Source organism: Impatiens glandulifera, chromosome 9 (genome assembly GCF_907164915.1).
Source record: "Impatiens glandulifera chromosome 9, dImpGla2.1, whole genome shotgun sequence".
NCBI classification, from domain to species: domain Eukaryota; kingdom Viridiplantae; phylum Streptophyta; class Magnoliopsida; order Ericales; family Balsaminaceae; genus Impatiens; species Impatiens glandulifera.
In genome coordinates this window covers 17770688-17782585 of record NC_061870.1, presented here as the reverse complement: position 1 = coordinate 17782585, position 11898 = coordinate 17770688, and the positions used below count along the sequence as shown (strand labels likewise).

At 26.8% G+C, this 11898-nt stretch overlaps 1 protein-coding gene across 1 annotated transcript; it reads left to right on the top strand.

The window, feature by feature from the left end:
* Nucleotides 1–4327: 4327 nt before the first annotated feature.
* LOC124913638 (transcriptional regulator STERILE APETALA-like) lies at nt 4328–9408 on the top strand. Its single transcript, XM_047454046.1, has 3 exons — nt 4328–4552; nt 8132–8702; nt 8777–9408. Exons 1-3 carry the CDS (start codon nt 4328–4330, stop codon nt 9406–9408), a joined length of 1428 nt encoding a protein of 475 aa, XP_047310002.1.
* The last annotated feature ends 2490 nt before the right edge of the window (nt 9409–11898 follow it).

Genomic DNA, 11898 nt, shown 5'->3' with positions numbered 1-11898 from the left:
AAAAATGTAGCTATATTCTAAGAAGTATTCAGAAATAGTCATCAATAATATGCAATTCAATGAAAACACTGATACAAAGAGTTGAGATATTGTTATAAATGAAAAGTTCGTGATAGGAAAAACATGGAAGATCATTAAAACAAAAGAAATGGTGGTTGATTCACATAAAGTAGTCTAATCTTCAAAGTTTATACATCGACATTATTTTATAATTTGGCTGAAATTCAGGAAAAGATTGGTGACAATAGACAAAATTAAGAAGTATATGAATATTCCGGACGTCAATTGCTCAATCTACACAGTAAAAGAGAAAAACATGGACCACCTGTTTGGGGAGTGCGCGTTTGTATCCAAGTTGTGGATCAATTTTGCTGAGAACATGAATATCACTAACTTTCTAGGTACATGGAACGAAATCATAGAGCTTGTAAAGAAAAAGTTTAAAAGGGTGATAACTTCTATGTGAATGTTTTCAAATGCTTCTTTAGAGCCCTACACTACACTACTTGGAAAGAAAAAAATAAAAAGATTCATAACACGAATAAGAGAACAGAAGGAAAAATTGGAGATGATATTTGTTTCTGATGACAACCTTCTCATACATACATAAAGAGGAATTCCGATTAATGGAGATTGATGAAAACTCAGTCAAATATGAAATATTCCCTATAAAATCATTACAAGAAAAAGAATGTTATTTTTTGTTTGATATATTTGTAATTCACTTGTTTGTTGTTATGTTTTTTTTATAATTCATATGTTTGAATTAGTTGGTTTTTCAATAAAATTATGATCTGTCTAACTTTATTTTTTTAAAACTCATTTCCCCTTCTTTAAATTTTTTAATAAAATGACACCAAATCATTTTAAAAAATAAAATGTTATTTTATTTCTTATTCAAATAATAAATTAATATTTTAAAATATAGGAATCTTAAACAAAAGTTAACTGAAAGTTGAAAAATTATTAAAATAATAAATTAATTTTAAAATTTAATTAAAAATTATACTTAAAAAAAAAATAACTAAAATAAAATCCAAACAATATCATTTCATTCTCTATTTTCTCTTTGTCTTACTTAATTTATTAATCAAAATATTAAAATACATTTTATTTTAAATTGAATTTTTTTATTTTATCATTATAAATTAATATTTTTAAATTTTTTTTACCTAAAATATATATTTTTTAAATCACCACAAATTATTATTTTTTAAATAACTTAAGTTTTCTAAAAAATTCTTGTCATGGTTAATGTTTTTTAAAAGTTTTAGAATTAATTAAAATAAGAGCTTAAATAATAGCTGATTTCCGTAGTTTTATAATTGTTTTTAAGAAATAATTAATTAAAGAAAATATGTAAGATGAAATGTCATGCTTTACAAATAAATAATTAATTAAAATAAAATTGAAAATATTTAACTGTAATTAAACGTCATGTTTTACCAATTAATAATGTCACATAATTATAAATGAATAGTTTTTTAAATCAACCCAGTTATCATAATTATAAATAGTAACGTTTTTTTAAATAATATAAAATTTATAACTCATTATTTTATTACAATGAGGACGAGGCTCTGGTAGCATTTAAATGAGCCTCAATTATTTTTATTTTTTATTTTCTTCTTATTATTTGGTAATATAGTTTATTATGAAGAAATTAATCACTCTCATTCTAATTTCTCTTAGTCAGGGCATTTATAAGGGTGTTTTTATTGTTTGTTTAAATAATATAAAATGTATAATAATAATATAATTTATTTGATTATTTATTTTTTATAATTCTAATCATCATCTTGTTTTGATAATAAATTTTGTGTGAGAATCTCATGTTAGTGTTCAATTATTTTTCTTTAATTAAAGAGAACAAACCTCAGTCATGTCAGTGTTAAATTTTTTAATTTCATATTTTGTCCTCTTCTATTTTTCTCTCTGCTAGTTTCTTTTTACATGAATTTATCTTGGTTTTTTATTATTAAAGTTACTTAAATGATAAAATTATTTTGTATGTCTATAAATTATTTAAAGTGAATTATTTTGTTTTTAATAACTAAAAATAAAAATAATATCTTTCAAAGTGATATTAATTTGAACCTCTAACATAAAATAGTATAAATAAATATTTTTTTATTAAAATATTATCAACAGAGGAAGAGTTTTAGATTAATTTTTTAAGCTTAATAAATTATTATTAGAAAAATAGAAAGTTAAGATACTTCATGCATGTTACAAGTCTATTTGAAAATATATAATAACGCAATCAATGATTTCAATAATAATATTAAATTTCTTTGTATTTGATATAATTTTGATTAACCTATACTGAACTATAATTTTATGAAAAAAAATTTAATAATTACTGTATCTTACATGTTAAAATTTATATTATTTGGAATTGTTTCACCCAAAATATATATATATATATATATATAATATTTAATTTTAAATCATTGGATTCTCGCAACAAAAGGTATAATCTCGTAAAAACATACTACATGGTCCATTTTAAAATGTATGATCTCATTTATGCGAGTAAACATACAAGAGCTTTCCCAAAGTAGCCTTATTTGAAATTTAACTTCCTAAATTAACAACATTTGTTTAATCTTTTCCAAACTAGTCTCTTTCACTATTCAAATTCAAGTTAACTTGGTATATATAAATTTTTATTAATTTTTAATTTTTTTTTATTAATATAACAACTTATTATTAAATATTTATTATTTAAATTATTATTTTTTATAATATAATAAATATTATCACCTTTATAAATAATTAATATATAATTATTTTACTTATTTCAATATAATAACTTTGTTTTTTATAAATTATTCATATCATTTATAAAATTAAAAATAATTTAAGATAACATAATATAATATAAAATAAGTAAAACAAATACAACAACTTAATAATTAATAAAAACACATTACAACCATCTTATTTTAAAACTATGGACGCTTTTGCTTAGAACATCGTTTACTAAGTCTCGTATAACCTTCTTAGTCATATCTTCCACAAATTATGGTCATTCGTAAATGGTCCATTTCAGTTTGAATTCGTTGACTTTGACTTCATTTATTTTTCTCTTTTCTCAAAGTTTCAAAAATATAGTAATCACATCCCATATAAAAAAATTGTAACAATATACTTTTAAATTTATTCATTTATAACAATATACTTTTAAATTTTTGTATTAATTTTTATACAAATATTTTAAAACATAATCTATGTTTTATAAACTAAACAACATATTATTTTAAATCCATAATATTATATTTTTATATAAATTTATAAAAAAAATTAAACTTAAAACTATATTTTATAAAACTAAATAACACATTATTTTAACCAACTATTTTACTTCATAACATTAATTATTATAGAATCAAATAAAATATAACTATATCAAAACTATTAAAAGAATATTGTTTATATCGTTTGAATAATAAGACAAATAGCTTCTCAGGTCTTGTTTGACATTGATATAATAGTGTTTGAAAAAAATAGTTAGAACTTGTTCTCCTTGGGTTATTTGAAAAACCCAAACAAAATCAATTTTCCAATCAATCACTTCTCTACAATCACATCACTCATTTCATTAACCAAAATACTAAAATACCCTCAATTTTAAATTATTATTTTTTATTTTATTTATATATATCAATACTTTTTAAGTCTTTTTACCAAAAATAATCCTCACATTCTCAAAATTATCAAGCATTAATTTTTTTCCTCTGGGTTTTTTAAGAAATCCCAATCCGAACCAGACCTTATTTAATATAAAAAGTTGCTTTTATTTGAATAAATAATTTAAATATAATAAAAATGATTTGATAATTTTATTTTTATTAAATATTTAAAAATTAGATCAAACAAAGCCTTATAAAAATAATTACAATAGAGCCCCTATAAGCCTAGTAGTGTCAGACCTAACCGCCTAAATCATATAACCGCTCAGAGTAGGAAGAAAAGCTCTCTCGAAGACCACACACAGTAAACGTGGACACGACCACCTGAAGAAAAGCTCCAAACCCCAGCCTTTCTCTTCAATCTCTCTTTCTCTCTCTACTTTCTCACTCATTATAGAGATCTCCGACGATCGGAGCTAGCTCCGGCCGATTTTCATCTTCTCCGCCTTCTACCGCCGCCGCCGCCGCCGCCGCTTGACGGAATCATGTGTCTCCATCCGTTTCTTGTACTTGATATCATTATTATGCTCTGATTCTGTATCTCAAATCATCAACATCAGCCTTTTGGCCCACTTCCTGATCTCCTCTCTCTCTATATACATATCCTTTTCCCTATTTCATCTCCTTTATTTATGTCTTCTTCGTCGTCATCGTCTTCATCTGATGAACAAGGTTCTGGTAATGGAAATGGAAATAGAGGTGGAGACTACGAAGGTCCATCGGCTTCTCGCAGGCGATTCGTCGACGGCGTCTGGCCGGAGCCATTCGTGGAATCTCTAGCTTATCAGGTCGCCATTGACGCTTCAAACTCCTCCGGTCGTCTCGCTGCCGGTCCCGCGCTTTTCAATCTCTTTCAGGTCAGCTTCCTCTCTCTCAATCTATTTCTGTATAAGATGAACCTATATCTTGACTAATATGTCTGAATCATACTATAAACCGCTTGAAAAATGGATCAATTCTTTAAACAATGTAGTCATAATTAACTTGTTAGATCTCAAATTTGGTTCTCAATTTGAAATAACTCCTCTGAGACTCTGAAACTAGCCAGTTTTTTTGGCTGATATTATTAATATTTGCCTATTTTGGACTCTTATTCCTTTTCATGTCATCTTGATGCAATGAAAAGTAGTTTTCTAGTTTCCTTTTGCTTTGCATGTCCCTTTTTAAAGCTCCAGAAGCCACAACACTAGTTGACTGGACTTTTTGTTTGAATCAATCCGTAACTATTTTAAATGGAAAGAGACATATTTATATTTATACACATAAAAAGGCTGTTACATAAGGAAGAAATAAATTATGAGTGTATGAATCTTTCTATATTTAGTTATCACTAAGATCAGCAGAACCTTCATTGATACAGTACTACTAGGGTTTACTATTACATTGATTTTTTATGCTTGTTTTACATTTTGGTAGTTTTCTCAGTCTTATTCTTAATATTTTGGAATCAAAATCGATTCTTCAGTTGACTGGACCAAAACTAAGTTTCTCAGATAGAGACATTTATGTACTGGTAGTTTGCTATTGGATCTATTTTGTGGCTATTTGACTATCTCCTAAAGAAACTCAATTTTGTTTTTAAGTTACTCAGCCTTATTAATGTTTTGGGTTTGTTTTATTCTTATTTTTATGGGTTTTTATGGGTTGAAATTTTTTGACATTGTAAAAAAACTACAAATTAAGTAACCATGATTGGTAAATGTTATAACTTTAACACCATTGGCCTATTATTATTTTCAAATATGGCTTTTGCTGTTGATAGTATATGAGCTTGTTTGATGTGTTGGGTTATTTGGGATTTTTATTGTGTTTTTTAAAAAAGAATTGTTCTATGAAATATTAGGTTATTCTATAATGTCATTTTTGTATTGAAATTTTAGAAAAGAATTGGAGTGATTTGGATTATAAATTGAATTATTTGATAGTAAGATTTTTTTTTTCTTTCAATCAAACCTTTTAAAAAGGGCATTTTGAAAGAGATAAAATGAAATTAATAGTTTGAACTATTCAAGCAATGGAAAATAGTAAGCATTCATGTCTGAACTTAACATGAATTCATGGGTCAAAGACAATGTTTTAAAAAGAATAAATGTTTATTGAACATGAAACATCACTTTTTATAGCTTAGGGATTTTTTTTAAATAGTAATACTACTAGGGATTGCCTCTCTGTTTTACAGTGTAAGGGAGCTTTAATATTTTAGAATAATTTCTGGTTTCTTTTATTTTTGTTTTGAATTCTATATAAAATTAGAACTACTATTAATTTGTTAGAATTAAATACAAAATGTTTTGTAGAGTGTTCCAACAGAAAAAAGAAAAGGACTTTAAGGCTTGTTTCAAATAACCCAGGATCAAACAAGCTGTGAATATTAATGATGGAATATACAAATGAATTAGTTTGAACAAGAAATTGAAGAGAATTTCTTGAGCCCATATGAGAAAGTGTTACAGAAAAGTGTGACCTAAAATGAAGACCAATTCTTAAGTGTAGAGTAGACAGACTAGTGTTCTTTAGCTGGTGCAAAAAAGTGTGAGTTCTTTTTAAGAAGATTTGTTGAAGGGCAGGGGTGGGTAGTAGGAAAAGACAAAAAGTTATTAGTACTTGGGCAGAAAAGTGTTAAAGGCGTGAGAGGGAAAATTGTTGGGAATCAAGAATTGCCCTAGACTTGACAGGCTTTTTTAGCCACTCTTTCTCGGAAATGAAAGATATATCAGACAAGGTATGATAGACCTCAGACTTATATTCAAACAATCTTTTAAAAATATGTTATAAAATATTTTCAAATCTTATAAAGTTGGATTGTTAGGCTTTAGTTGGATTGGTATTATTTAAATAATACTTCTTTTGATCTTGGGTTTTTTTTATAGGATTTTTATGATTATTTTTGAAATTTTTATTAAGGTTAATTATTAAGATTTTTTTAATATTTAATAAGAATAATGAATACTATTTTAGTATTTTAATTGATAAATTAAGTGATTTTGATATTTAGAATTATAATGATGTTATTTTAAAATATATTGAATTGTTTTGTTAAAGTAAATATGAGGGATTTAAGTATTTTGATTGATAATTTAATTAAAATATAGTTAAAAAAAGATAAATTATTGAAGAACCCTTTGTATTTTAATTAAAGAATTTTTTAGGATGGAAAACAAGGAATGCTATCCATGTTATCAAACTCCTCATTTTACAATATTAAATATTTAAAAATAAATAAAGTTTAGACTATGTTTATAATAATATGAATTGAAAATTATTCATTCATCATTTTATGTCTAGTCTGATTTTGAGTTATTTGAATAATATTTGAGTTATTTAGAAAAGATATTGTTTGAAGTAAAAGGGAATTTATTTATATAAAAAATAATAATTATAAGATTTTAATACTTGTTTAAACTGCTATAAACGAAGTAAGATATTTGAATGATATGTTTGAATAAGTAATGGTTGATTGGATAGGAGTCACACAATTTATTTATAATAAAGCAAGATATGGTTATTTATTTATTTCTAGCTAGTTATGTGGTTTACAATTGTTTAGGCAAAGTTTTAAAAGCTGTTTTCCTTTGCCATGCCCTTGCACACATAATCATGTTATTTTATACCCATTTATATTGCTTAGAATATATGACCTTGTTCAAATTTTGGACAAATTTTGGATGGTTATTCAATTTGTTTGGATAAGACATAAAGAAGATGAATATATATTTATTTTTAAAAGATTGATATTTTTATTTTGGTTAATATTTTAAATTTTGTGTTTATATAAGGAATAGAAGATATGATTAATTTGAGATTAGGGTTAGTATTTTATCCACAAAATGAATCTCTCTTTTAGCTGTCTCTTTAAATAAATAAAAGTGGGTACCATAAATATGGTTGTGTTAGCTCCTTAAATAAAAAAGTCCCAAAAAAAAGTCCATGATTCTTAATAGATTATTATTAGCCTTTGTCTTAACTCATTTTTTTTCATTTTGCAAATAAACAAATATTAATATGATATAGAAGTTAATTAAAATTTATTTCTTTCATTAATTTTTACCTCAAAAATATGTCTTCCAACTTAATTACACTTTTTATATCAAATTTATTTTGACAATAAAATATTAGTTTTGACAAAAGAAATGTTTATGTTTGCATTAAATATGTCTGTTTCTCATCTCTGTTCAATTTATTTGATGCTTCTTTTGTTGTTAATTCTGAAGCATTCAATTAACCCATCTTAGTCCTTGCACTAGAGATTGTTTAAGGAGTTGATTTATGGGTTTTGTTTGGATTTTTTCTAAAAATATTATTGTTTGATAAAAAAAAAAGGAAAAAATTGGGTTTTATTTATTTTTGATCAAATTATTATTTATCATGATCTAGCTTATTCTAAAGTTTAATCAAACTAGCCAGAAATCTATTAATTTTCTAATTATCCTGATTAGGTTTGTTCAACCTGGCGTGAAGTGTCCCGATCGGAGCTCCTCTGGCAGAACCTGACCGGTCAAATCTGGAATCGTCACCGTCTTCCCCATCCCCACACTACATGGAGAGAAGAGTTCATATTTCGTCACCGAACTGCGCGTAACTTCCGATCTCGACGCTATCACTACTCAACCCTCCACTTCAACGACAACATAAACGGTGACAATGAAGACGAAAACGAAGGCGAAGAAACCATCCTCTCTTGCCGCCGCCTTGTCCTCTCCGATAACCACCTTGCTGCTGGTTTCTCAGATGGGTGTGTCCGTCTCTTTAGTCTTCCTTCGAGGGTTCATCTCTCAACTTTCCGACCACACCATCGAGACAGGCTCGGCCGTTTCTCACGAGCTGTCTCGGGGATTATATTGTCGGAAACTCGGGTCGTCTTTGCTTCACATGATGGTGATATTCACGTAGCACCCGTTGGTAGTAATGTTGTTGCGACACGGAGGTCTGTTTATGGTGATGTTCTTAATGATGGAGCTTTGGTTGACTTTTGTGGGAGTAATCGAAAATGGGTTGGTCTTTACGCAGGTGAGTAATCAAAAATGCTTTTTTTTTTTTTATATAAATATATAACGACTAGAAATAATTCTTTTTGATTATAGGGGTTCCGGGTCGAGCATTTCATGTGTGGAATGGAGAAAGTGAAGAGTTGATCTTTGTGGGTGGGACACTAACCGACCCAGAAGCAGTTATGGGTTGGCACCTCCTGACCGATCTGACTGAATTTGTGGGGCGAGTTCGAGTGACAAATCAAGAACTAGCCATAGCATGCACGTCACTCCGAGTGATCGTGTTCGACCTCGGAAACCTGGGGTTCATAATCTCCGAGGAAGCACCACGGCGAGGCGTAATCGTCGGGTCAGTCGATACCAACGGCGAGTCTTTAGCAATGGTGGATAATCGCGGTTTGGGTAGCGTCCGCTTGCCGGAAACTTTGCAGGAAGTCTGTAGGTTCATGGTAAGGGGCGTTGGCGGCGGAGGAGGAGGTGGGGGATTAGTTGGTTGTATGAATTTGGGGTATGTTGTAATGTGCGGCGGCGGAGGAATAGTTAGGGTTTGGTCGGTGGACAATGGTGGTGGTGGTGATGGTGAGTATCTGTATGGGATGAGAGAGAGGATAGGTGGTGGAGGAGGAGGATTAGGGTTTGGAAATGCGATAACTGCTGATGAGAGACACGTGGCAGCATGGTCGGGAGACTTGACTATTCATTTGTGGGACTTTGGGGCAAGATAAGTAGACGAGGAGACAAGACTAGACGAGAGATACATTGATATTATTATTATTATTGATATTATTATAAAGAGAAGAGAATATACAAGAAAAAAACAGAGATTTAGTCAAAAAAGCCGTTTTGTATTCATTTGTTTGGGAGGGAGAGAGAAGGTTTTGTTTTGGCAGGAAGGAAGGGAGGGAGATAGAGACATTGTATGAGAGAAGAAGGAGAAGAAAGAGATAGGAGAGGGTACTTGGAAGGGTAAAAAGTACTGACGGGGTAATGTTTTGATTTTCTAGGGTTTTAGTTGACCTTACTACTTACTTCACTTAATCCCAGCTGTAATGTTTGCTTTTTGTTCTTTTCTTTGTTTGTTTGTATAGTCAATTGAATGATGAAGTTGACGTCTCACTTCTACTCTTCAGACTTTATTTTCACAGAATTGAGGTCTTGTTCGATTCATTTCTTTTTTTCTTTTTTTAGCTTTGTTTTCTATGGCTTCATTTCATAACAAACAAGATAAACCTATTTCGGGTTATTTTTAGAAACATCTTGTTCAATATTTTGATTATGTATTTGTTCTATTTGGGGTTTACTTTTATAAATATCTTGTTCAATATAGGATATTAAGAAATAGGGGTATCTCACTAGTAAAAGTATATTACAAGTATCAACTATAGACTGCTCTTGTGTGATCTTTGGAAGATCTTTTGTGTTTAGTGATTTTACATTTTTGTTTAGTTTTTTTTTTCTTTCTAATTTTACTTGAGCATTTTTCTTGTAGGCTTTTATCGTTTTTTAATGCCACTTTCATTTTAATGTGCATTAAGAAACAAGGTATTTTGGATGTAGTTTGAATTTGATTCTTTTTATAAAAATGGTTATCAATTTAAAATCTCATTTATTGAGTTCTGTGTAAGTTTTGTTCATAGTATAACTAAATGATCCAGTAGAATATCTAAAATGACCAGAATTGTCATAAGAGTTATTATTTAAGAAATCAAAATGTTCAATTTTATAAGTGATAAAAGTTGTGTTTGAGATAATAAATGTTAGAGGTTCAATTTTTATCTATAAGAATTAATGATTAAAAGAACAAAAAAAAATCATAGGCTCAATTTTTATTTCTGCAACTAGATTTAGTGTTTAAAAGATCAAATATAACTTGGATTTTTATCTTAAACATCTCATAATTGTTGGAGTTGTGTTAATTATTTAGATATGTTTTTGTTCAAATAAGGGAACGAAATATGAATAGAATTGATAGAAGTGTGAAAGTTGAATAAGTATGATTGATAAAAATATAGTGTTTGGTTATGAAATATTAAATCATTCTTATTGATAATATTTGAATTTAACAAAAAAAAAATTTATTAATATTTTTTCGTAATTGAAACTAGTATTAATATCTCAATTTTATAATTTATTAAAAAAATATAAATTATTATTATTATTTTTATATCATAATTGTTTAAAATATATAAAATACTTAAATATGTCATAATTTAATAAAATATAAATATCTAATATTTTATCCTATTAATTACATTTAAAAAAAATTAAATTTAATTATAAATAAATAAAAATTTAAATAATATAAGACAAAATCTTTAAAATATTATATATTAATAATAAATCAAACACATTTATATTAAATAAAAGTTTTACTTAATAATATATATAATAACATGGTAGAATTTTTTAATAACAACTTTTATTAAAATATTTGATTTTTTTTAAATTTATTATTCTTCTCATTACTGAGTACAAAAACTACGTATAAACCTGCCTTAAATTCAAACAAAAAAAAATTATAATTATGATCTTTACCTAAACAATTTTAAAATTAATATTATAATCATTTTGAATAACAATATAAATATAAATATAAATTGTACTTGAGAATTGGGTGATTAAAACAAGTTTCAAAGGCAAAATGGTTTTGTTTGATTAGTATGTTCACCGCAAATGTACACAATTATTAAAATCCAAAATTTTAGGGAATGTAGTTTTAACAAAATAATATTTCTATTAATTAATATAAAATTGTCCAAGTTAAAGGTTATATTGTGATATTTTAATTCATAAATTAAATAACTTGTTAGAAAATTTGTGATTTACTAATGAAATCTTTAAAATAATTAAAGTAACAAAAGTTCTTATTATTTTATATGTTTAATGATTTGAAGATATCATAAGTACTTATCTGAATAAAGCTGACCAGGATTTTTTAAGCATTATTAACATGTAAGATAAAGGATAATAATTCTAACAGTAAATTATATTAAATATTTGATTAAAATATTTTATTTAAACAATATTAAATTAAATATATAATTTATACATGTATAAGTTCAAACAAGTTACCACCCATGATAAAAATAATATTCTAAATTTACCCTTAAATTTTTATTACATTTTATTTATTTATTTGAAAGTCCTATTTACAGAGTATTTTTTGTATGTATAATTTTTATCTTTTGAATATTACAATTTGAAACTATTTTGTT

What these genes read in the sequence shown, in the direction of transcription:
- LOC124913638 (XM_047454046.1), top strand. Translation starts at nt 4,328, where the DNA reads ATGTCTTCTTCGTCGTCATCGTCTTCATCTGATGAACAAGGTTCTGGT. An exon ending in CGCTTTTCAATCTCTTTCAG is followed by an intron (nt 4,553 to 8,131) that starts GTCAGCTTCCTC and finishes TATCCTGATTAG; the next exon opens with GTTTGTTCAACCTGGCGTGA. An exon ending in ATGGGTTGGTCTTTACGCAG is followed by an intron (nt 8,703 to 8,776) that starts GTGAGTAATCAA and finishes TTTTGATTATAG; the next exon opens with GGGTTCCGGGTCGAGCATTT.